Below are 25,013 nucleotides of genomic sequence, written 5' to 3'. Positions count from 1 at the left end.
GCAGCCCAGCCTGTGCAGAGGGGGCTCTGCAGGCCTGTGGAAGGGGCCGGCATGTCAGATGGCAGAGGTCGGCCTTTTTCAGTGTCAGCTGGCTTCCAAATGAACTTCCTCGTTCCGGAGCAGAGTCCCTGCTGGGACAATACTGTCAGCCAGTCTGCCCCTGAAACTAGGCAAACAGTTACAATGAGGCCCCCAAACACAAAGGCCGTAACTCCTGGAGGTGACCTTCAAAGTATCTAGTGATTGAGAAGGAAAGGACTCACAGGAAAAAGCCGAGCCGAGGCTCAAGCTCCGGGCTGCGGGTGGTGCTGGGCGGCTGTCCACCCCCTGCAGGTCGGGGAGGGTCCCCAGACGTTCTCTGGGAAGGGCCAGCTCCCTGGGGAAGATGACACCACGGATGTGGGGCTGAGGGGTGGGGGCAACAGACCCTCTCCTGCCACCCACGAGGGCCCTGCATACCGTGGCTCAGAAAGGGGTCGCCCCTGCCCCAGGCCTGGGACCCCCCCCCCCCCACACACACACACCAAGCCAGCCTGGGGCCTCCAGACAGCAAGCTCCCCGCCCGGAGAGAGCGGCAAACCCAAGGGCCGACCCCAGCCCCTGCCGGCGGCCTCTGGCCTCAGTTTCCTCATCTGGAAGGCCGAGGGGTGGACCTCCTGGCAAGCTCCCGGGGCCACCACGAGCTGAGACCCGCCCGGGCTGTGAGGAGGCTGGCAGGCCTCCTGCCCTCTGGGCCCTGCCAGTAAAACCTCCCCGCCAACCCGCGCCCACAGGCGGCAGTAACTCGGGGTGGCAGTCGGTGCTGAGTCTGCAGAAGCCTTTGTTGGTGACCCTGCATCCAACCCCGCCACACACGGTGACCCCAAGTCCAGGCCCCCCACCGGGGGCTCCCCCTTGGGGACCCGAGTCCCGCACACTCAGGAGCCCTGCATTTCGAAGCTGCCAGCCTGGCCCCAGCTCGCTCTGGGTCCCGTGCAACAACGCCTGGCTCCTGAATCACGTCGTTGCTACCTGAGAAGCAAACAAAGCCCAGCCCTCTTTCCAGGTGAAAGGGCTGAAGTGGGGGTGGGGTGGGGGGTGCGGCGGGTAGCGACCGCACGGGGCACGTGTGAATCCTTGCACGTTCCTGTCGGTTTGGGATTTTTTCAAACTAAGATAGTTTCATAGCTCTCGGTAAATAGGTTTCCTTTTTTCACTGTGTGTAAGAGACAAACCTCAAGGACCTACTTACGTAGCACGGGAGCCCCTGCTCGGCGTCTCGTGATACACTGTGAGGGAGACGGCCTGAGAAAGAGCGTGTGTGTGACTGCACCGCTTTGCTGGACACCTGAAGCCACCACAGCTTTGTAAATCAGCTGGACGTCAAGTGAAACAGCCGAACGGACAACAGAAGCGCCTCGTTTCCAAGGGGCCTCGCGGTATCTTGGATGCTATCTCCACGCCCTGCTGTGCCCCGGGGAGGCCCGCCCTGCCTGTCCCCGCCTGTCCCAGCCCAGGACGTCAGCTGCCTCCTGGCTGAGTGGCCGGCTCATCCTGGTGCCTGGATGTCCCAGGCCCGCCCACCCTGCCCCTCGGCCTCCTCCGGGGAGCTCAGCACACACAGCAGTGGGCGGCACCTCCCTGCAAAGTCCCTGTCGGGCAGCGCTGAAGACCAGCAGACCCCCGAGACCTGGCGGGGCAGAGGAAGGGAAAGAACACATGGCTCAGCAAGCCCAGGGCCTGAGTGCTGGAGGGCTGGGAGCCAGTCGCCCGGCAGACCATCCGGGAGACCCCCACGGGGCCGGTGGGGCTTCTCACCTCCCGCCACCCAAGGCTGGGGGCCCTCACACTGGCGGGCAGTACCCTCCTCGCCATTATTGTGACCTCACCCCCAGGACTCCCGAGTTCGAACAACCGAGGGCTTCCCACTTCCTTTAAAGTCCGAGACGCATCCTGTCCTCTAACTCCACAAGTAGCCTCTTTTCAAGGAATCTCGAACAAACGTTCGCCGTCAGCTCTGGGAACAGTCCTCACAGGCCCTGGCCGGGGTGGGACGCGGGCGGGGTGGGGGGAGCACAGCCTCGGGTTCCCGGTTCCTGCCCACGTTCCACCAGGAGGACCCAGAGCCCCTGATGAGAGAGCGGCATCCCCACCCTGAGAAACTCGGCCCTGTAATTTGAGGACTTTGCAAAGAGCTTTCCAAACTGCAGAGAAGGGATGGGGCTGGCAAAGGGAAGCACCGGGCCTGGCCGGGCCCCACGGGATTCTTGGCCCTCCGCCCGCAGGGCATTCGGACGACTGGACAAGCTCAGCCAGGGCTGAGGAAGGCCGCTCTGGGTGTGGCGGACCCTGCGACGGGGACGCCCCCGCCAGGAGAGAGGGTGGGCCTGGGCAGAGGTGGGACGGGGTGGGACACGGCCAGAACAGGCCGGGGCGAGGCTGAACTGAGTTGAAACCCCCGAAGGCGCCGGCCGTTTCTGGGGGTCATTTCAGCAGGTTTATTGGGAAGAGGGTCAGGGCCCAGATCTGCCGGGGGGCAGAGAGCGAGGGAGCCCAGCTGCCTGGAGCCCCAGCGCCTTCAAAGAGGACGCCCACTGCCCACCTCGGGGAGGGTCCTGGGAGGGCGGGGCCGCACAGGACACCTGGTCCAGCAGGCCGGCCCTGCTGCTCTTTTCTGAAACCAGATCTGGCCTATGAGGCCCTCCCTAGGAAAGCACATGTGCTTGTCTGGACCTCAGACTGCAGACAGGAGCTGAGAGGTCCCAGGCAAGCTCGAGGAAGTCCTCCCCAGTCCACAGGGTGCTCGAAGTCTCGCCGTATCACTGAGGGCTGCACCTCTGACAACACAGCGCTTTTCAAGCAGCAGGACCCGGGGGTACAAAGGCCAGTCCTGTGGTCACTGCGGGCCCCACCTAAGCCTGTGCTGGGGCCCCAGAGGGGCTGGAAGCCTGGAGCCCTCATCACCCCGGACCCCGACTCCCGGAGGGCGGTCTGCCTCGCAGGGATCCTGGGAGCAGCCCCCGCCCTCGGCCATGCCTGTGTGTGGCGCCACCTCCCATCCACCCGGGTCCACAGCTCCCGTCTTTTCTCACCCTCAGCCTGGCTGCCAGGAGCAGAGGCGACCCTCAGGGCCTCGGGGCTCTGAGCCCAGTCTCTCGCCCCCCTGCCCCCCTCTGCCATCTTCGGGCAGCCCCCAGCCCCGTGCACAACCACCCACCCCCAGCCCAGGCCTGGGACGGCTCGGGGCGACATCAGGGCACAGCCGCCCTCGCCGGACTCCCCAGGGAGTTCCCGGGTGGGCCGGCACCAGCCTCCTGTGCCAGGACGAGGTGAGAGGCTGGGGGGCTTGACAGGAGTGTCAGCTTCAAACTCTGGAGCCCCTGAGCTCCCTTCAGGCCCAACAGCTCCCCTTCGCTGCTTGGTCCTCCACCCCAGCCCCGCGTGCAGGTGGTTCCCAACAGCAGTCCTGTTCCACGCGCGTCAGGTTCCACGCGCGGGACTGGGGTCCCCTCGGACCTTCCTGTTGACGCGGTGACCAGGCTCCCATCTCACCCCTCAGAGTGCCGTGGGTGCCCTCAGGGCTGCGGGCAGGACACCCGTGGGGTGGCTCCGGGCTCACCATCAGGGAGGCGGCAGGCCTGCAGCCTGAGCTTAGGGCTGCAGAACACCGCCGTGCTTAGCCGTATTGGACTCTTTGTGACCCCAAGGGCTGTCCAGGCCAGAATGCTGGAGTGGGCTGCCACGCCCTCCTCCGGGGCCTCCTCGACTCGGGGACCAAACCCACAGCTCCTGTGCCTCCTGCACTGGCCGGCGGGCCTTTCACCGCCGAGCCTCCTAGGAAGCCCACTCAGGAGTGGAGTGGAGGCTGGGGACTCTGTCGTGACCTGGGACACTTTTCACGAGAGGACCCTAAGTGGTCACTGGGGACAGCGACCACCTCTGTGCTTCACAGACACGGCTGGGGCGGGAAAGTGGGTGCAGAGCCCACGGCAGCCGCGGGCTGGGCAGCCAACCCAGGCCTGTGCGGACCCGGGAAGGACCTCAGCAGAAGGGCAGGCACCGGGCGGGGGAGGGCAGGGCACGGGGCTCCCCAACTGGCAGATGTGCAAACCAGGCTCTGTCACCACCCAGAGATCCCACGGTACCGTGTGGGCCCAGAGACACCCCAGCTGTTCCCAGCAGCAGGCCGGGTCGGTCCACTGCAAGCAACGCACAAGCCCTGCCCACAGCCACCGGCGAGCGGGGAGTGGGCCCTTGTGGTGGGCTGTGCGAGGCGGGGAGGCCAGGGGGGCCGCACTGTCCTGCCCGCGTGGCGGCCGGGAAGGAGGACCAGCAGCCGGCACAGACCGCTGCCGGGATAGCGAGCTGGACGGGGCTGGGTGGGGCTCCAGTGTGGACTGGGGTGAGCAGCCCTCACCGGAGGAGAAAGACCATCGGACTCTTTACCATCTGAGCTCCCAGGGAAGCCGCCTGCTGGGCAGGGCCCCACAAATACTCCGCCGTGTTCATTCACATAAGCGCGTGGTTAAGCAGCCACTACCACCATCTCCATTTCTGGGACTTTCTCATACTGCAAAACTGAACTTTTCTCCCTTAAACATCAGCTCCCCACCCCTGCCCCACCCCAGGAACCCACCGCCCTATGCTCCGCCTCTGTGGCTCTGACTATCCAGGTCCTTAGCCGGGACCCGCTCAGTGCCTGTCCTTCCCTGACAGCAGAGCCTCGAGAACCTTCCATGCTGGGGCCTGTATCAGAAGGTCTTTTTTAAAATAATATTTATCTATTTATTTCGCTGCTCTGGGTCTCAGCCTCAGCATGTGGGATCTGATTCCCTAACCAGGGATCAAACCCAGGCCCCCTGCTTCGGGAGCTCGGAGTCTCGGTCACCAGATCACCAGGGAAGTCTCAGACGTCCTTCCTTGGAAGGTGGAATCCCATTCCAGAGTCTGAATGGGCCGCGCTGTGTTTATCCATCAGCCACTGGCAGACACCTGGGTTCCTTCCACCTCTGATCACTCACTTCACTTCGTGCTCCCTGTTGGGGTCGTGGGGGGCGCTTCCCAGGGTCTGTGTCAAGTAAACATGAGCATTTAAACTATGCTCCCTGTGGGGACGGGGTCACAAAGGTGCGCACACGTGCACACAGCCCCCAGAAGGAGACAGGAGGCCTCTCAGTGGCCGACTCTGACCGACAGACGGGGGTGCCGACTCTCGTGGGACACTCCTCTGGACCTGCTGCGTCTGGTGACATGCAATGGAGACAAAAATACCTCACAACCTTTTAAATGAAACAGCTGCTGAAGCCCGCAGATAAGTGGGCCACCCTCAAGTGCCCAGGGCAGTGATTTCTGCCCTATTATTACCCACAGCGCAGATAGCGAGGCCAGGACCTGCCCCAAGGTCATGCCACCCGTCCTGGGCCCAGAGAGAGGACTGCAGCCGGGCTGGGGGCCGCACGTGGCTCTGGCTGACTCCCGGGCACGAACCTCTGAGGGACGCTTGAGCGTGTCGCAGGGCGTGGGGACACACGCAGGCCTGGCTGTGGCCAATTCTGCTAACCGTTCCCCACGCGGGCTGAGCCGTCACCCTGAGTTTCAAACTTCGGATCTGCTCTGGCAAATTGAACCAAACCCAGCTCTCCTCTCGGCTTTCCTTGATTCCCTGAGGAGAGAGAGACGGGAAGTGCGTTTGATGGGCAGTCTCTGGGCTGGACAGCTCTCTCTCGGCCTAATGACCTCATTCAAACCTTAAACGCTGGGCTCAAGCCACGTGAGCATGGAGAAGGCTGTGCTAGCTCGTAAGTCCCGCCTCTGTCTACAGAGAACAGCTTTTTGTATAAAAGCTACAAGCCATTAATTTCTATTTTCTCACGGCAATGAGTTAAAAATACATTTAAAAAATAAGCTCTGATTGCCACTGAGGTTTGCCAAGGTCACACAGGCCTCAGACTCAGAATCCACCAGCTCAGGCTGTGCCCAGCACAAGATCCGGGTCCTTTGAGAGACAAGCTCGGCGGGTCAGACCCTGTGATGTGAGGGAACGCTGAGCCCAGAGGAAAACAAAACCCAGGGCTAGACCGTCTAATTGCTACACTCCCAAGGAGAACAGGGATGCAGGACAGGAAAGCGGAACCAGAAAAGCCCTGTGACTGCAGCTTGGGAGGGGTCACGGGAGGGGCCGGGCCAGAGGGGAGGGGGTCATGGGAGGGGCCGGGCCAGAGGGGAGGGGGTCATGGGAGGGGCCAGGCCAGAGGGGAGGGGGTCACAGCAGGGGCCCGGCCGGAGGGGACAGGAAGAGAGTTTCAGGCACCCTGGGACAGCAGCTCCTCCGGGCTCCCACGCCAGCAAGGATGGGCATTGAAAAGGAAAGACACACACGCCCCAGCGTTCACTGCAGCGCTGCTCACAGCAGCCAGACACGGAGACAGCCCAAGTGTCTGGACAGAGGAATGGAGAGAGACGTGGCCCGTAAGACGACAGAATATTGCTCAGCCGTAAAAGCAGGTGAAACGCCGTTTGCAGCAACGTGGACGGACCTAGAGATGACTACACTAAGTGTAGTGAGTCAGAGAAAATGTGTCGCTTACACGTGAGTCTAAAAAAGAGACACAAATGACCTTATTTACGAAACAGACACTGCCCCCTGGCCCAGACAAAGCAAACTGAGGGCTCCCAAAGGGGAAAGCGGGGGGTAGACTAGGGGCTGAGGGTGAAGCGACACCCGCTGCTGACACCACGGCGCCCAGCAGCCTCCGTCTCGGGGAAAGTCGCAGCCTGACAGGTGGCGCGGAACTGGCGTGATGGAGCTGCAAGAAAATACAGGACCTCGGCGGCATTACACTCACAGAAGCCAGGGACACCTGCTTCCAGTTCAGTTCAGTTCAGGCGCTCAGCCGTGTCCGATTCTTTGCGACCCCATGAATCGCAGCACGCCAGGCCTCCCTGTCCATCACCAACTCCCGGAGTTCACTCAGACTCATGTCCATCAAGTCAGTGATGCCATCCAGCATCTCATCCTCTGTCGTCCCCTTCTCCTGCCCCCAATCCCTCCCAGCATCAGAGTCTTTTCCAGTGAGTCAACTCTTCCCATGAGGTGGCCAAAGTACTGGAGCTTCAGCTTCAGCATCATTCCTTCCAAAGAAATCCCAGGGCTGATCTCCTTCAGAATGGACTGGTTGGATCTCCTTGCAGTCCAAGGGACTCTCAAGAGTCTTCTCCAACACCACAGTTCAAAAGCATCAATTCTTTGGTGCTCAGCCTTCTTCACAGTCCAACTCTCACATCCATACATGACCACAGGAGAAACCATAGCCTTGACTAGACGGACCTTAGTCGGCAAAGTAATGTCTCTGCTTTTGAATATGCTATCTAGGTTGCCCATAACTTTCCTTCCAAGGAGTAAGCATCTTTTAATTTCATGGCTGTAGTCACCATCTGCAGTGATTTTGGAGCCCAAACAAATAAAGTCTGACGCTGTTTCCACTGTTTCCCCATCTATTTCCCATGAAGTGATGGGACCGGATGCCATGATCTTCCAAGGCCTGCATTATTCCCCTGCCCCGAAACCAGGTGATTCAGAGGCAAAGATGCTGGCTGTCGTCAGAGGTCGGGAACCTGGGCTGTGCCCTGTCACCTGACCCCTGGGCCTAGGGCCTGCGGGTGGGGCTCAGCCCACCAGGGGCGGGAGGGGGGGACGTGCTCGCTGGGGCAGCCCAGGGCACAGGACTCTGCTCTCCCCTGAAAACCCAAGAAGCCTCTGGTGTTGCCTGAGGACTTCCTTTCTGGATGTGATTCAGAAAACAGGGTGAAAGTCGCTCAAAAGTGCGCCCGTTCGGGTTGCAGGAGTCTCGTCTCGTGACTCTCTGCTGCCCCACCGAGGTGGCCGATGTGGCAGCTCTGGAACCTGCAGAGACGCCGGCGCTGGCTCCAGCCAGGCGGCCAGCAGGGCCCCCGGGCGAGGCTGACTGCGGGGAGGTGCCTCCTCGCCGAGCACCAGGGTGGGCGCTGGGGGAGCTTCACGGGGCAGGACAGCAGGCAGGGGGCGAGGGAGGTTGGGAGGGTTCAGCCCAGGCCTCCCACGCCCAGGAGCGGACACGCCGGGCCCAAACCTGCCCAGCCTTGTGCCTGGTGCCCCCGAGTCAGGTGGGAGGACGCGGAGAACTTCTCCCTGCCCTGAAGCTGCAGCCTGGGACACACGTGGGCCTCAGCCAGGAGAGGTCCCCGGGGAGGAGGCGGGGAGGCGGAGGCCTAGGGCTACCAGGGTGCCTGGGGGGGGGGGGCGGGAGGGGGCGCACGGCCCAGCCTCGGGGGGGCAGAGCTTAGGAGGACCCCGAACCAAGGGGGACCCCCAGGCCGGTCTGATGGGGGCAGCCGAGGGGGCCTGAGGGCGGGCACCACAGAGCCGGCAGGAATCTGTCCGGTGAGGGTGGTCTGGGCAGGCACTGAGGTGCAAGTGGGGAGACACCGAGCTGAGCTGGGACTGGCCGGATGGGAGAGGGTCTGGGCGTGAGGGTGTGCGGCGGGCTTGGAACCTGCTGGAACGCCTCTGCCTCCTGGCCTCCTGGCAGGATCTGAGAGGAGCCAGGCTGAGCAGCAGAGGCCCAGGAGGCCCACGGACAAGGCAGCTCCCCCCGGGGATGTGGGCCGGAGGCAGAGCTGGGCAGCAGGCCCGGGTACAGGCTGGGGCCCCCTCGGTGCCCTCCCCGCCCCTGCTGGCCGTCTGTTACTCGCCCGACAGTCACCAGGAGGCCCAGGGGCCTGGGCGCTGCCCTCCGGTGCTGTGGGCCCTCTGGAGGGCTGAAGAGGAGGCCAGCACTGGCTCCACTCGGGGAAGGTTCTGGAAACTCTCCTCCCCTCTCGCCAGGCTCCAGCACGGGTGAGCTCTGAGGGCCCCGTGCTCGGTGACATGCATGGGTCCCAGGAGGACAGACCCTGCGACCCGCTCACACAGGGGCCCAGAGGAGTCGGGCTCCTGGAGGACAGGGGGTGGCGGGTGGGGGCAGGGAGTCAGCGTTCACGGGGACGGCGCTCCAGCCTCACAGGACGAGGAGGGGCCACACGGAGGGTGGTGTGATGGGGCTGTGCGCTGAGAACGTTTCGGGTGGTAAACACCGGGTCACATGCACCTCAGCACAAACAGGAAGCAAGGCTCGAGTACACGGCGGCGGGAAGGGGTCGGTTCTGCTGGGTGAGGAGCCCACGTGTGGCCACAGGGGCCGCGGGAACCACGGACGAAGGCGTGTGCACACGCGTGTTACCAGCAGGCCCCGTGAGTGCAAACCTCAGTCCCCCGGCGGGGGGGTAGCCAGAATCCAGGTTCCAGCTTGAGCGGCCAGAAACCGACCCCCTCCTGCACACACACCTGACCTGCCCCGAGGCGGGGCGGCAGGCTGAGCAGGGCCCGTCAGCTCAGCCTAGGGGCTGCGAGAATCTCAGCTCCCGGCGTAGGGACAGGGCAGAGCGCGCACGTGGTCAAGAGCAGGGGCCAGCGGGGCCCGGGGGACCCTGGTCAAGCCAGGCAGGGCGCGAGCCACGTCTGGAACGGCCACGGGGCCACCACATGGGGGGTCAGGTGCGCCTGGCAGGCAGGCAGAGAAGAGAGGCCGCAGCTCCCGTAGCTGGTGGGGGGCTCTGTAGCCCCCAACTCAGGGCCAGGCCACAGGTGAGCCCCCAGGCCCAGCTGGCTCAGCCCAGGGCCAGCAGGCCGCCCCAGCCCTCAGCCTACTCCCAGCGGCCTCCCCAGAAGGTCCCTGCCCCCGGGCGGGCTGCGCAGTGGCACGAGGAGCTGTACCCGGGCTCCTGAACCCCAACTGGCCGCCCCCAGGGTGCCCGGTCTCCCCCAGACGGTCCTCTCGCTGCTGACGCGGCCCGTCCTGTGGGAGGCCAGCCTCCTCCACTCAGGACATCCCCATCCAATGCCTCCTGAGGCCCTGCCTGTCAGACCAGGGCCAGCGCAGCCCCTACAGACGCACGGACACACAGATGTGCGGGTACAGACACACGAACACACATATGAACACAGAAGTGCAGATACAGACACACAGACACACACTGATCACACCGATCTCCCACATGGACCCACAAGTGCACGCACAGACCCAGGACACCCCCACAGACACAGACACACCACCGTGATCCGGGCCTCGCTCTTGTATCCCCACGGGGGTGCCCGGTGCCAGCCTGGTCTCCACTCACCACAGACACCCTCCCGAGGCCTCTGCCGCCCAGGGCAGGGAAACTGTGGGCCAGGGCGGGCTGGGCAGGCCAAGCATCAGGGGACACCAGGGCAGGGCTGTGCCCCTGGGGCAGGTGGGGGCCTGGGGGAGTCAGGAAGGAGCCTGGGGGGAGCAGCCACAGGTGCAGACGACGGGAGGCCCAGCAGCAGAGACCCCACCCCACCCTGGCGCAGGGGCCGGCGGGAGGGCGAAGGCAAAAGGCACTTGCATCTGGGGGGTGTTTCCTCCACTTTGTGAACCTACAGGAAGGAAGAATCCCTCCCCAGGCCCACAGGCCTCCCCTGGGACCGTGGGGGCCGTGGCCGTGACTGTGACCCCGACTGGCTTGGGAAGGCAGCCTCTCACGCCCCTCTGGGGCCTGTCTGGGGGCCGAGGTGATGGCGGCGGGGGCTCCTGACTACATCTGCAGCGGTTTCCCAGGAACAGAACTGCAACCCCAGTCACGAGGAGGCCCGGGACCCAGGCGACACTGGCTCAGAGTGAGAGAGAGAGAGAGAGGCTGGCGTGGGCCGTCCAGGAAGCCCACGGGCAGGGGCGTCCTCCAGGCTGGTGGCCAGCCTGACTCCCCTGCTCTCTGTTAGGCGGGTCTCCCACAGGGGCTGATGCCCCAGGCCCAGGCGTCACCCCGCAGGTTGTGCCCTGGCGCCTGCAGCCGCAGGGACTTTGCTCTGGACTGAGTGCCACTCAGCAGGGCCAGCCTCTGTGCCTGCGTTTCCACCCTCCTGGGCCCCCTGGGGCTGACTCTGCCTCCACCGAGGGGCTGTCCACCCCACAGCCATGGCGGCCACACGCTCCTCTCCGGAAACCTAAAAACAAGCCCCCGGCTGAAGCACTCTGGTCCCGCCCCGCGTGGAGCCCCATCAGCAGTGTGGAGACTCCGAGGGCAGGCGGCCAGCTCACAGGAGACCACGGATGCTCGGCCCACAGCCTCTGCCTCCGCCAGCCCAGGAGCCAAACCACAGCCTCAGCGGCGACGGGCCCCCGCGGCCACTGATGCGCCTTCCAGCTCAGGACCAACCACCGGGGGTCCGGGGCTCCTCTCACCAACCTGGGGGGACGCCGCCTCCCCGCCCCGTCAGTTTCCCTGGTTGTAGCCTGGTCAGGACACCTGAGCCCCACCCCCAGCTGGGATGCCCTCCCCCCACGCCCCCCCCCCCCCCGCTCCCAAATGAGCGCCACGGCGGGGCCGACCCTTGCCCCTGGGGGAGCGCCATGGCGGGGCCGAGCCCTCGCCCCGGGAGTCCCCACTCCTGTGCACAGCAAGGCCTCTGCGCTGCCGCGCTTGGTGGACAGTGGCCGCCGAGGCCCCTCCTCCTGCCAGCGGCCCTTGCAGCCAAGCCCTGCCTCCCACCCCCTTCCGTTCGAGAGCATCCTCAGGACCCCCGGCCAGGGGCAGGGAGCTGTGCCCCCCGCGCCTTAACCAGGACCCCGCACGCAGCAGGCAGCCCACCCCCGGCCGCATTTCTGAGACCAGCAGCATTTCCCACCCCGCAGCATCACCCGCCCTGCCTTTAGGTTGGGATGATCCCCAGGTTGGGGCTTGTGAAGTCCAGGCAGACACTGCTCTGGGGAGAGGCCGGGGCACCATTCTCCACGTGGTGGCCTCATGGTGCTGGGCACCTCGCTACCTCGGGCGGTCCGAGGCCCTCCTGCCACCCTCTCCCACCTTGCTCGTGTCCCCTGGCCCTGCCTGACCCGTTTGGACCTTCGGTGACCACTCCCAGCCTCTGGGGCCAGTGAAGTTGCCCCCAGGGTAACTCAACCAGTTCAGTTCAGTTCAGTCCGTGAGTCGTGTCTGTCTCTTTGTGACCCCACGGACTGCAGCATGCCGGGCCTCCCTGTCCATCACCAGCTCCTGAACGTGTGGGGCCCCTCAAGGACTGCAGGCTGCAGTGGGGCCACTCCCTCGCGGGGGCTTCTCTTCATTCGAGGGCCTTCAAGGGGGGCACCAGCCCCGGCCCCATGGGAGCAGGGTTGGGGGGGGAGCCCAGCCGCTTGCGGGCCGCACACTGTGGTCAGGTCTGCTCCGGGCAGCGGGTCCCAACAGGCCCTGTTTCCGAGGGCTCCTCGGTCACCCCTCGGCCCACAACAGGACACAGCCACCCCCTCCGCGGGGGCCCAGGGTCACTTGGCGGGGGTCTCCTCCTCCTCCTCCTCCTGGGGTAAGCGGATGGGGTGGGGGGGTCCCTGGAGACAGAACCAGGCTCTGGTGACGGAAGAGGAGCCATCCGGGGCCTGAGCTACTTTGTCACTGAAGCCTGAAGACAGGCTTGCCCTGGGGGGTCTCAGCGATCAGTGACCTTCAGGGAAGGGAGACAACAGGAGCTAAGGGTTCAGTGTAGAGCAGTCTGAGCCCCTCCCGAGGGCCCGCCCCGGCCGGGGAGGGCGGTGTTGACCGGGGCGGCTTCCGTCAGCTCAGGCCTGGGGTCTGTGGACTCTGGCCCAGTCCTAGGCTGAGTCCTCTGCTCAGGCCCCTCCGCGAGCGTGCCTGCGCCCTTAGTCTAAGGCACCCCAGTCTCGTCGTCTGGGGGAGACCCCAGGGCCCTCCTCACTTGCTGTGACACCGCATCCTTCCTCTCCCGCCCGGTGACTTTTGGCTCACGCCCACCAAGAGGTTCCAGATGTTCCAGCTGGTTTTAGAAAGGGCAGAGGAACCGGAGATCAAATTGCCAACATCCATTGGATCATAGAAAAAGCAAGAGAGTTCCAGAAAAAACATCTACTTCTGCTTTACTGACTATGCCAAAGCCTTTGACTGTGTGGATCACACCAAACTGTGGAAAATTCTGAGAGAGATGGGAATACCAGACCACCTGACCTGCCTCTTGAGAAATTTATATGCAGATCAATCATCAACAGTTAGAACTGGACATGGAACAGCAGACTGGTTCCAAATAGGAAAAGGAGTGCGTCAAGGCTGTATATTGTCACCCTGCTTATTTAACTTATATGCAGAGTACATCATGAGAAACTCTGGGCTGGAAGAAGCACAAGCTGGAATCAAGATTGCTGAGAGAAATATCAATAACCTCAGATATGCAGATGACATCACTCTTATGGCAGAAAGCGAAAAGGAACTAAAGAGCCTCTTGATGAAAGTGAAAGAGGAGAGTGAAAAAGTTGGCTTAAAGCTCAACATTCAGAAAACAAAGATCATGGCATTTGGTCCCATCACTTCATGGGAAATAGATGGGGAAACAGTGGAAACAGTGTCAGACTTTATTTTTGGGCTCCAAAATCACTGCAGATGGTGATTGCAGCCATGAAATTAAAAGACGTTTACTCCTTGGAAGGAAAGTTATGACCAACCTAGATAGCATATTCAAAAGCAGAGACATTACTTTGCCGACTAAGGTCCGTCTAGTCAAGGCTATGGTTTTTCCTGTGGTCATGTATGGATGTGAGAGTTGGACTGTGAAGAAGGCTGAGCGCCGAAGAATTGATGCTTTTGAACTGTGGTGTTGGAGAAGACTCTTGAGAGTCCCTTGGACTGCAAGGAGATCCAACCAGTCCATTCTGAAGATCAGCCCTGGGATTTCTTTGGAAGGACTGATGCTGAAGCTGAAACTCCAATAGTTGGGCCACCTGATGTGAAGAACTGACTCATTGGAAAAGACCCCGATGCTGGGAAAGATTGAAGGCAGGAGGAGAAGGGGACGACAGAGGATGAGATGGTTGGATCATCACTGACTTGATAGACATGAGTCTGAGCCAGCTCTGGAAGTTGGTGGTGGACAGGGAGGCCTGGCGTGCCGTGATTCATGGGGTCACAAAGAGTCGGACACGACTGAGTGACTGAACTGAACACCAAGAGGCGCCACCGGTTTTGGGGCGACACCGGGACCACCCCATGAAGCCCTCGGGAAGGCGGGTCCAGGGAGGCCGTGCCAGCTCCTGGGCAGCAGGGAGGGTGCTCGGGAGGGGGTAGGGCCTGGGCTGGGCCTGCTGCCCCCAGACCCCTCCGGCCCTGTACTTGCAGTCGGTGGTGCCCCCGTCCCCAACCACACCTCCCAAGCAGTGCACACATGAGGCCTCCTGGAGCACGGCCGTGACGATGCTGCCCAGGGGTAGGCCCTGGCGGGTCCAGCGAGGTGGCGTCGGGCACCCAGGCTCCTCTGCACCGCCCCGCAGGGCCAGGGTGCACCTCAGACAAACCCGCCCAGCCCTGCAGGCACCCCTCGAGAGCGGGGTCCTGTGGGTGCTGAGACCTGTAACCACAGGCGGGTGGCCTGACTCAGAAACGTCCGCTCGGCTCTGGGGCTGGAGGCTCGCGTGGGCCCGGGGCTCAGGGGAGCGTGCGTCCTGCCTTGACCAGCTGCAGGACAGCCGAGGCTCTGAGGCCACAGGCGGGCCCTCTGCCCTCGTCTTCCGCGTGCCTGTCCCACCCCCATGTCTCCCCAGGATCCTCGTCTTACAGCCAGGACCCTCAGTGAACCCAGGACGCCCTCGTCATCTCCAGACCCTGAGCCACGTCTGCAGAGAGCCTTTTTCCAGGAAGGCCCCAGGGGTCAGGGCAAGGATGTGTCTTTAGGGGTCACCATTCAGCCCACGAGTGGCATCAACCCTGGGCCCCGCACCCCACCACGTGCCTGTAGCAGGGGCTGCGGGCCACACACACAGGGCGGGCAGGGCAGGACGCGGCATCCAGAGCCCCCAGCTCCCACCAAGGGCGCACAGGTCAAGGAGACTCTGCACACCGAGGCCTGGCCCGCCCAGCAGACGAGGCTGCTCTGCAAGGTGATCTGCCTCCCAGACGGGCCATGTGACGGTGCCGGACACCTGGGCAGCCAGGCTCCACATTTGCGACCCGACTTCAGGCCTGCATATCTCACGAACGTCCATGAGCCCCCCACCCTGCCGTCCTAGCCCCCCACGTTCTGACGCCTTCACAGCCTGCCCTAAAACAGCATTTCCAAGGGCACCTGGGTACACACTCCAGGCCTCCAGACGCTGCACCGTGGCCGGGAATGTCCTCACCTCGGTGCATCGAGGTCGGTGGGCACAGACCCCCGTCCCCGGCCAGGCTGGTCCAGGCTGAGGGCCTCACGGCTCCCCTGCAGTGTTCAGCAGCCCCCCGAGACCCAAGGGGCCCCCACACCTGTCAGACTGGGAAACCCTGCAGGGCCACGAGGCCCAGGCTGTGTTCACAGGTCAGGACTCCGAGGAGGGTGTGCGGTGGAGCAGGATCCGGGGGCCTGGGGACCCCTCCCTGCGGGCCAACGGAGGGCCCTTGTCCACGGGAGGGCGGGGTCTCTCCTCGCACAGGTGCGGGGCAGGACCCAGGCCCCTAGGACCCTGCTGTCCCCGACCTGCATGGGCTCAGATGGCGCTGGCTGGCTCCACCCAGCGCTGGAGTCCTCCCGACCACCGTCTGGATAGCGGCCACATCTGTGGGTGGTCGCCTTCAGCTTACTAACAGCCCTGGGCGGGTGGGCACAGGCGTTCGGGCTGGAGGCGGGTGGCTGGCATTACCTGCAGGCTCCACACCCCACCCCGCACCCCGGGGAGGCGTCCTGTAAACAGGGGACGCGGGGCCCGTGCGCCCGGCACAGTCTTGCTCAGCGTCGCAGTGCTGCCTGCTCTGCTCGTGAATCCAGGGGGACGGGAGTGCTCGCGTCTCCAGGCAACGAGGACAGGAGCCGGCTCTGGGGAGGGTTCAGGTGGCAGGGAAGAGGGGGCAGGAGCCTTGGTGCAGGTGAGGCAGTTCCCGGACACCCGGCCGCAGGGCCCCCGCGCCCTGTGGCCGCCAGAGTGCCCCGTGGGGAAGAGGGGGAGCGACCTGGGGGCTGAGGGCAGCACAGAGCCGGAGCACGGGGCAGGGTGCACGGGGAGGTCGCCCCTCTGTGTGCCTGTGTCCCGAGCTCCCCGTCTCATAAGGACAGTAGGGATGAAGGCCGCCCTAGTGACCGCATCCACCTTAACCGCCTGTTTAAGGCCCGTCTCCAAACGCAGTCATGTTCTAAGGTCCTGGGGGTCAGGACCCAGGCGGAGGAACGCGGGGGACACCAGCCAGGCCGGCCCACTCGTCGGTCACCGCAGAGCCCTGGGGCATCCGCCCCACCGCCGGTCGTCCCGCAGGCCCTGCCTGGCCCCTCCCCCGCGGCATCCCGGGCGCCCGGACCATCCGGCTCAGCAGCCGCGGAGCACGCGGTTAAGTGTCTCGTTTAACTAATTAAACATTTAAAGACTAAATCCTGTTCCTGGGTTGGCTGGCCACGTTTCAAGGGGTCAGCGGGCACCCTCCCCGCCCCCTTCTCTGTGTGCACCTTCCTGTCTCTTCATCTTCCTGTTTCTCCGTCTCTCTCTGTCCCCCAACCCCGGGCTGAAGTTACCGCCCAGGGTGCCAGGCAGTGAGCTGCCCACTGACCCACCCCCACGAGCCCCGTCCCTCCACAGCCCACACTCTGCCCTTTGGATGCGTGTGGAACTCAGTGCAGACAAACCGGCTGAATGTCGAGAGAGGAGAGTGGACTTTACTCGCCCGTTCCCCCCGCAGGGTGGCCGCCGAGTCCTGGGCGCTTGCTTGCAAGGTCAACAGTGGCCGAGGAGCCTGCGGCCCTGTGCCAGCTCCCCTGAGGCCTGGGGGTGCGACCCGCCTGTGCAGGGGCAGGGCTGGGGAGCCTCCAGTTCCCAGGAAGTCCCCCTGGAAGGGGGCGGCCCGCACAGCCCAGGAGGTGAGCCCACGGGACGCCGGAACGTCCCAAGCACCCCCTCAAACAAAGCGAGAGAAGCCCCGAGCTGTGCTGTGGGTGAACCTCCCCGACTCGTGGCCTCTTCTACCCCAGGGCCCCCTGCTCCCTGAGCTCAGGGCAGGGAGTCAGGGAGGCTGGCACCACACCCTGCCTCCACTGAGGCTGCCAGAAAGCACCTGCCAGCCCCACAGACAGCAGGAAAGAGGGCGGCTGGACAGCGGGCAGGGAAGGCTGCCCGGCTCTAAGCCCATCACAGGGCCCTTGGTGCCACACACGTGCACACACAGACACGTGCACAGAGACACACACGCACACACACGCACACACGTGCCCACAGACACACGTGCACACACAGGCATATACCACACACATGCCCACAGACACATGCAGAGACTGTCCGCACAGACACACGCGCACACACACGTGCCCACAGCACACATGCACACACAGGCATATACCACACACGTGCCCACAGCACACATGCCCACAGACACACACAGAGACTGTTCACACAGACACACGTGCACACACAGACACGTGCACAGAGACACACACACACACGCACACACGTGCCCATAGACACACGTGCACACAGACACACATGCACACACAGGCATATACCACACACGTGCCCACAGACACACACAGAGACTGTTCACACAGACACACGTGCACACACGTAGGCACACTCCCTGCCCATGGCCAAGACACAGCACAGAAGTCAGCGCCGGGCCCTGCCTGCCTGCGGGGCCCCGCCTCGAGCGCCTGCACCCAGGCCCCTCTAGGGCACGAGGCTCAGCCCACCCCGGGAGGTTTGCTGCTTCCCAGGCGGAAGTGCAGGCGGCTCCCACCCCACTCTGAGCAGAGGACAGATGACAGCAGAGGCTGCGAGGAAGGGCGAAGAAGCCGAGAGGCCACGAGCACCCAGAGCCCGCCCGCCCTTCCCTCTGACAGACCCGACCTCCCGGGTCTGTGTTGGGGACCGCCAGCGGGGGTGGGGGTGTGGGAGGGGGAGTCCGGTCTGTGCCCCCAGCTGAGGGCAGCCTTGAGAACCCCACACATCCAGAGAGGAGGGCCCTGGGTGGGTAGGGAGGCTCAGGGGGATGCCGCCCCTTCCCGCCGGGGGCTCGGGCCCATGGGCAGCGCCAGGGGCAGCAGCATGGCTGGGCCGTCCTGACCTGCGCCCGCCCCTCCAGGACGGGAAGGGCCTCACGGGGAGTCCTTTGCGACAGGAAGGCCCGTGGACAAACACACTCTTGTGAGAGGCCTGAACGCACACCTGCAGAGAGCAATTTAGATTAAAAAGGACCACTCCTGGGAGGGCCTTGTGGTGTGAGTTGAGTTAATCAATCTGGCCTCTCCCGGAAGACGGGAGACCAGGGTTCTCTGGGTGGAACAGAGCCTGGGGAAGGACTGACTTTTCCTGTCTACCCAGCCCTTCTCCTGTGTTTCCATTTTGGGGGTGTTTTGTTGTATTGTAAACTCTATATGGCATGAAATAGCATTTTCAGCCATTTAAAAATGCACAGCTCACTGGCGTTAAGGACACCCACACTATTGTGTGAACACCACCCCCACCCCCAGAACTCTCTGGTCTCCCCGAGGGAAACTCTGTCCTCAGCGTCGCTGACCCCCCTCTGCCGCCCCAGCCCCCAGCCCCACCTCCCAGCTTTCTGTCCCCGAGACCAGGCTGCTCGGGGGCCTCACAGGGGCAGAGTCCGGCAGGCTGTCCCTTCAGTGTCTGGCTCAGCTCACTGAGCACAGAGCCCTCATGGCTCGCGCGCGCTGTCGCAGAGGCCAGAGCGTCCTCCCATCCCAGCTGGAGCCACATTCTCTCCTGCGTGCACACCACGGCTGTGGGGCTGCCCGTCCGGCGACGGCACCGGGCTGTTTGCACGCCGCCGCTGTGGACGCAGGCGCACGGAGTCCGTCCAGGCTCCTGCTTTCCGTTCCGCTGGGTCCACAGCCAGGAGTGCAACCTCTGAGTCAGGCAGTAGCTCTGTTTAGTTTTTTGAGGAATCGCCTGGCCGTTTTCCGCGAGGGCTGCGCGTTTTCCGCTTCCATCAGCCGTGCACAAGCGCTGCTATTTCCGCATCCTCGCCAACACTTGTGATTGTCTGAGTTTTTTTTAACAGCCATTTGGATGGGTAAGAAGCGGCATCTCTGTGGTTTTGATTTGTGTCTCCCTGATAACCAGCACAGCTGAGCATCTTTCCACATGCTTACTGGCCGTTCATGTCTTCTTTGGAGAGATGACTATTAAACCTTTGCCCATTTTTTAGTGCTTGGATGTTGTTGCTATTGAGTTGTGGGCGTTCTCTGTATATTGTGGGCACTAACCCTCATCAGACGTACGAGTCGCAGGCACCTCCTCCCGTACGTTGGCTGTCTTTCGACAGTGTCCCTTCATGCCCCGTGTTCCCAGCCACCCCTTTAATCACTATACTGGGCCAAGAGTCAACCCCGTGGACACACCTCTGGAGTGCCAGCCCAGGCCTGTTTGGGGCCACAGCCCTGCTCATGGGGACAGGGGCCAGGTAGGAGGGGGAGGGCAGGGGAGCCAGAGGCCAGGCGGGCACTGCCCACAGGGCACAGGAGGGCAGCCTGGGGTGGGAGGCCACAGGGGCCCCGGGGCAGAGCCTGCCTGTGTGCGCAGCCGCCAGTGGGCGAAGGGCGTCGCGTGGCCACCGACAGGGACCCCCTTGAGCCCGTTTACGGCGTGAGCTGGCACGTGCGGGGTGGGCAGAGAGGGCCCACCCAGGGTGTCGGGGGCCGGAGCCCCACCGTGCCGCCTGACACAGGCTCTGGCTCTTGGGAGCTGAAGCTTCTATTTAAAGACAAGCTTGATGGGTAAAGGGAGCTGGTGCCCCAGAACCCATGACGCCCCTGCCAGGCCCCAGCCCCGGAAAAGAGGCCGAGATGAATGTCCCGTAGCAAAGGGAACCCAGGGGTGCGCTGGGGGTGGTTTAAGCCACAGGAGGAATCCTCCCCCAGCTCCCACAGGGGCCCGTACACGACACACACACACAGAGAACACACACACACAGAGAACACACACACAGCTGCACGCCAGTGAGCCTGGTGCTGGGCACTTACACACTGACACACACACACACGCACACACACGCACAGACACACACAGACACACACGCAGACACACAGACACACACAGACAACGTAGACAACATGCACACAGACACACACACACAGCTGCACGCTCGCGAGCCTGGCGCTGGGCACTTACACACTGACACACACAGACACACAGACACACACAGACACAAACACACACACAGACATACACGACACACACACAGAGAACACACACACAGCTGCACACCAGTGAGCCTGGTCCTGGGCACTTACACACTGACACACACAGACACACACACGCACAGACAACACGCACACAGACACACACATACAGCTGCATGCCCATGAACCTGGCGCTGGGCACTTACACACTGTCACACACAGACACACACACACGCACAGACACACACGCATGCATAGACACACACAAAGACACACACAAAGACACACACGCAGACACACGCAGACACACAGACACACACAGACACATAGACAACATGCACACAGACACACAGACACACACACACACAGCTGCACGCTCGCGAGCCTGGTGCTGGGCACTTACACACTGACACACACAGATACACAGACACACAAACACACACACAGACATACAGACACATACAGACACACACAGACACACAGACACACAGACAACACACAGACACACAGACACACACACTAGACAGACACACACAGACACACAGACACACAGACAACACACAGACACACAGACACACACATACTAGACAGACACACACAGACACACAGACACACACACACAGACACACAGACACACACATACTAGACACAGACAGACACACACAGACTAGACACACAGACAACACACACAGGCGCACACACAGACACAGACACACATACTAGACATGTAGACAACACAGAGACACACAGACAAAACACACACACAGACACATACACAGGCACACACACAGACACACAGACACACACATACTAAACACATAGATAACACACAGAGAAACACACAGACACACAGACAACACACAGACACACACATACTAGACACACAGACAACACACACACAGACACACACACAGAAACAGCACAAAACACACTCCCTCGAGTGTTCAGAGCGAGAGGCCCGCGCTTCACTCCTCCAGGCGTAACCCAGGGAGCCTGCAGGACTCGCATCCCACCAGCATAGCCACCCTGCCTCCCGAAGGACCTGGAGGGCCAAGCCCTGATCAGGCGGGGCGATGCCGGGGGCATGGTCCCCCAACAGGGGAAGCCAGTCTCCCCGCCCCTCCCCGGCCTCTCCAAGGGCACAGGCCAGGGCTGCCCACGAGGCAGGCAGACAAGGGGGCTGACCTCCCCGGAGCCCCTCAGCCTCAGGCCCCTGGGCACCTCCCACCCCCAAGCCTGCACACCCACCCAGGCCAGCAGCAGGAGGGCCGGGAGCCCAGAGCAGACAGGCAGAGGCCAAGCCCACGCTGTGGGCATCACTGAGACCCTGGCAGAGGCCCTGCCGCGCCCTCACCTGCCTCCTCCCGGGGCAGCCGTGCAGCTGACGCTGTGGTGCCCGCCTCCCCAGGCCCAAGGCAGGCCCAACCAGGCCGCGTCCCTGAGCTCCCGCTGCCCAGATGGACAGGCTGGCGGGTGGTCCTCACAGTCCCTTGGCCAGGCAGGCCCCACCAGCCCAGCGGGAGGCCCCTCCTGGAAGTGACGGAAGTGACAGGCCGCTGTCCACTGACCCTGAGAGGCAGGGCCTGGCCCCCGCTTCTAGAACCTTCTGCTCAGGGCCTGTTTCAAGGGCAGCCTGCCCCGGGCCACAGAGATACGGAGGTGGCCGAAAGAAGTCTGGCCTCTGAGAGGCGTGACCCTCAGGGTGGGGACACACGGAGGAGGGTAGGGGGAAGCGGAGGGTCTGGAAAGCCTACCGATCCCACCAGAGGGCCTGCCCCGGGGTCTCTCTGCAGCACCCCTCTCCCGGGAAGCCCCCATGCTTGCTGCCAGCCGGGTCCTCCCCAACCACCCATGACCCTGCCCACCCCCCGCGCCGGGCCCCTCCTGGGCGAGCTGTGTGGCCACCTACCCGCCCTGCGCGCGGGACCAAGTCAGTGACCAGCCCAGCCAGCAGCTCCTCCAGTCAGTCGTCAGCGGCCGGGAGGCCAGGGAGGGCTCCCGACACAGCCTCGGCCTGGACCCTGCCGTGAGGAGGCGCCCCTGGGTCACCCCACCACCTGTGGGCGAAGGGCAGCTCAGGACAGGAGCCCTCCGAGCGCTCCCTGGCTCGGCCCCGGCGCCGGTGAGACCCGCACTTGCTGCTTTCAACCTGGTCTGCGCTGTCCTCTTAACGGCAGCGTCAAATAACAGGGCCTTTGTTCTCATCCAGTGGGAACGGCAGAAAACCGCAGGACTGGCCCCCGGCCGGTGCTGTGCCCGTGAGCTCCGGCACCGCTGGGGCCTGGCTGTCTGTTGGCCGGGCCTCCAGGCAGCGGCCCCGGACTCAGCGCGGCTTCCACCCTGAGGGCTGGACGCTGAACGGGCCGGGGGGGCGGAGAGCCTGAGCCCGGACAGCTGCCCCACAGGAAGAGGTGGGTGCGGGCGTCCTGGGGTCAGGGGCCCCCTTTCTCACACCTGCAACATCGAGGACGCTGGGCGGTGCCCTTCCTGCACGCCAGTGTGAGCACGGAGACAGCAGCAGGCCAGCGGAGGGTGTCCCCAGCGGCACAAGCCAGCACAGCAGGCACCGAAGGTGGGCATCACAGTGGGCGCCAAGGGTGGGCACCACAGTGGGCGCCGCGCGTGGGTATCACAGAGGGCGCAAAGGGCATCACAGCGGGCACCAAGGGTGGGCATCACAGAGGGCGCAACGGGCATCACAGAGGGCGCAAAGGGCAACAAGGAGCGAGGAGGGTTGGAAGGTCAGCCTGACCCAGGCCGCGTCCCCCTGCTGGGCCCTGCCGGGTAGGAGAGCAGCCCCACGCGGGACGGCACCCATCGGGGTCCAGCCAACAGGCCAGGCTGAGGCCCCTCGGCCCAGGCCAAGGCTGTGTCGGGAGCCCTCCCTGGGCGGGGGTCCGCGGGGAGCCTGGTGCCGAGCCTCTCGCTGCCGCAGCCCCGGAAGCATGCACCCCTCTGCCCTGGCCCCCCAGAAGGGACGCAGGCTGGCACGGCACCCCAGAATACGGAGTGGCTCTGACACGCACCGCTCAGCGCCTGCAGAATCCCCACTCAGGAGCAGGGAGGCCCCTCGGAGGTGGGGAGGACCCCCTCTGGTTCTGGGGTTGAGACTGCAGGCAGGTCAGTCATCAGGTGAGCACCCCACCCCCCACCCTGGAGCCCAGGAAATGGCTCCGGGCCGAGAGCAGGGCTGAGACCCAGTGGCCTGACCAGTGTCCCGTGAACCAGCCCTCCGAGCAGACGGGGCGGCCACCGGTGCCTGGGCCGTCTCCCTGGTCCGGGGTCTGGAGGCTGAAGGTGAGGCGCAGACAGGGGTTCGGGGGTGAAAGGCAGGGGTGGGGGCGCTGGGGAGGACACAGCGGGGGCGGGCGGGGGCAGGCTGCTGGAGGGGCCCGCGCTTCCTCGGTGGTCCCCGAGTCCCCGCCCCTGCACGCCACAGCTGACTTGGCCTGGACCCCGCACTCCCAGAGCGGTGATGTCACTGGGAGCCTGGGGGTGTCACCAGCCAGTCCCCAGGGACAGCGGCCCAGGACGGGTTCCTGTCGAGCCCCGCGACAGGCAGGGGGGCCGCGACGAGGGGCGCTAAGCCAAGGCCCTCCCCGCCCTCCCCCCGGGAGCAAGGCGCACGGGCGCACCAGGTGAACCCCAGTTCCACACCGCGCAGCCACCCGCGGCGGCCCCGAGGTCAGCGCCCCTGCCGCCGCCTGAGCCGCACGGCGCCGGCCCGGCCCCGCGCCCCGGACGCGGGGGAAGCGGCGCCCCGGGGGGCGCACCTACCGTAGTAGCGGCTCGGCTCGCGGCAGTAGCGCAGGATGGGCAGCGCGTCCACCGCCGGCGGCTCCGGGGAGGCTGCGGGGTCGGCGTCGGGGCCCCGGCCGGAGCTGCAGCTCTGCCCGCCGCCGCCCCCGGGCCTGGGCCCCGCGTCCCCCGCCCCGCCCGCCGCGGGGGTCACCACAAAGCGCTGGGACATGGTGGCCCCAGCGGCAGCCCCGGCCTCCGGTGCGGGCGCTGCGAAGGCGGCGAGGACGCGGGCGCGGCCCGGGGTGCGGAGCGCGGGGCGGGGCCGGGAGGGGCGGGGCCGGACGGGCTGCACCCGAGCGGCCAATGGACCCTGAGCCCCTGGGACCCAGGCCGGCGCCCCGGGGCCGGCCGGGCGGGGCAGCCCGGAGCGCAGAGAGGGGCGCGGGCACCGCGGAAAGCCGTCGGGCGGTGGGCAGAGGCTGTGCCCACCTTCGCAGCGCGCCCCTGCGCGCCCCAAGACGCTGAAACCTTGTTCTGGAAGCCAGTACTGTCTCTTTAGAAGAGCGCAGCCGCGGAGTCTCCTTGCAAAACCTCGGAGACCCCGCCCCAAGCGCCAGGGCTGGTCTGGGGAGGGACAGGCCGGGGACGCTGGAGGTCTGCTTTGGTATGGGGAGTGCGGCCACCCCTAGAGGCAGCCGGTGGCCTGGGGACCTTAATGCCCACTGAGGGCCAGGACCAAGACTCCCCAGTGCCCGAGGGTGGAGGTCTCCCACGCGGAGACTCTGGGGGCTGAGGACCCTGGCCTGGCATTTGCTAGCCCCACTCCGGCCTCTTGGCCACCAGGGTCTAGCCATTCAGCCCGCGAGGTCAGGCAGGTCGCCTCCCTCAGAATTCTACCTGGCAGAAGCCCCAGGAGGGCGGGAGGGCTGAGGTGGGGCTGGGGAGGCAAGGGGGCCCTGGGCAAGAACCAGCCCCTCTGTCCTCGGGTGTCCACGGCAGGGCCCCCGGGGTGCTCGTCTGCGCTCCCTCCAGCCTCAGGCTCATCCCCCGGCGCTTCGCCCATGTGCAGCGCCTCACTCACTCACTCATTCACGGCATGTGTGTTGGTGCC

General features: G+C 64.3%; 1 protein-coding gene across 2 annotated transcripts in view; it reads right to left on the bottom strand.

The window, feature by feature from the left end:
- SLC12A7 (solute carrier family 12 member 7) overlaps nt 1–24,271 on the bottom strand; it is a 65,010-nt gene extending 40,739 nt beyond the window's left edge. Inside the window, exon 1 of one of the 2 annotated variants that reach the window (XM_069555760.1) lies at nt 23,939–24,271. In XM_069555760.1, the coding sequence (XP_069411861.1) occupies nt 23,939–24,131 (193 nt within the window). In that variant the 5' untranslated portion in view covers nt 24,132–24,271. The remainder of the gene's footprint in view (nt 1–23,938) is intronic. The other variant, XM_069555753.1, reaches the window with a different exon arrangement.
- Nucleotides 24,272–25,013: the final 742 nt, after the last annotated feature.

Source organism: Ovis canadensis, chromosome 16 (assembly GCF_042477335.2).
Source record: "Ovis canadensis isolate MfBH-ARS-UI-01 breed Bighorn chromosome 16, ARS-UI_OviCan_v2, whole genome shotgun sequence".
In the NCBI taxonomy this organism is placed as follows: domain Eukaryota; kingdom Metazoa; phylum Chordata; class Mammalia; order Artiodactyla; family Bovidae; genus Ovis; species Ovis canadensis.
The sequence above is the reverse complement of the archived record's forward strand: the minus strand, read 5'-3'. Positions and strand labels throughout refer to the sequence as shown.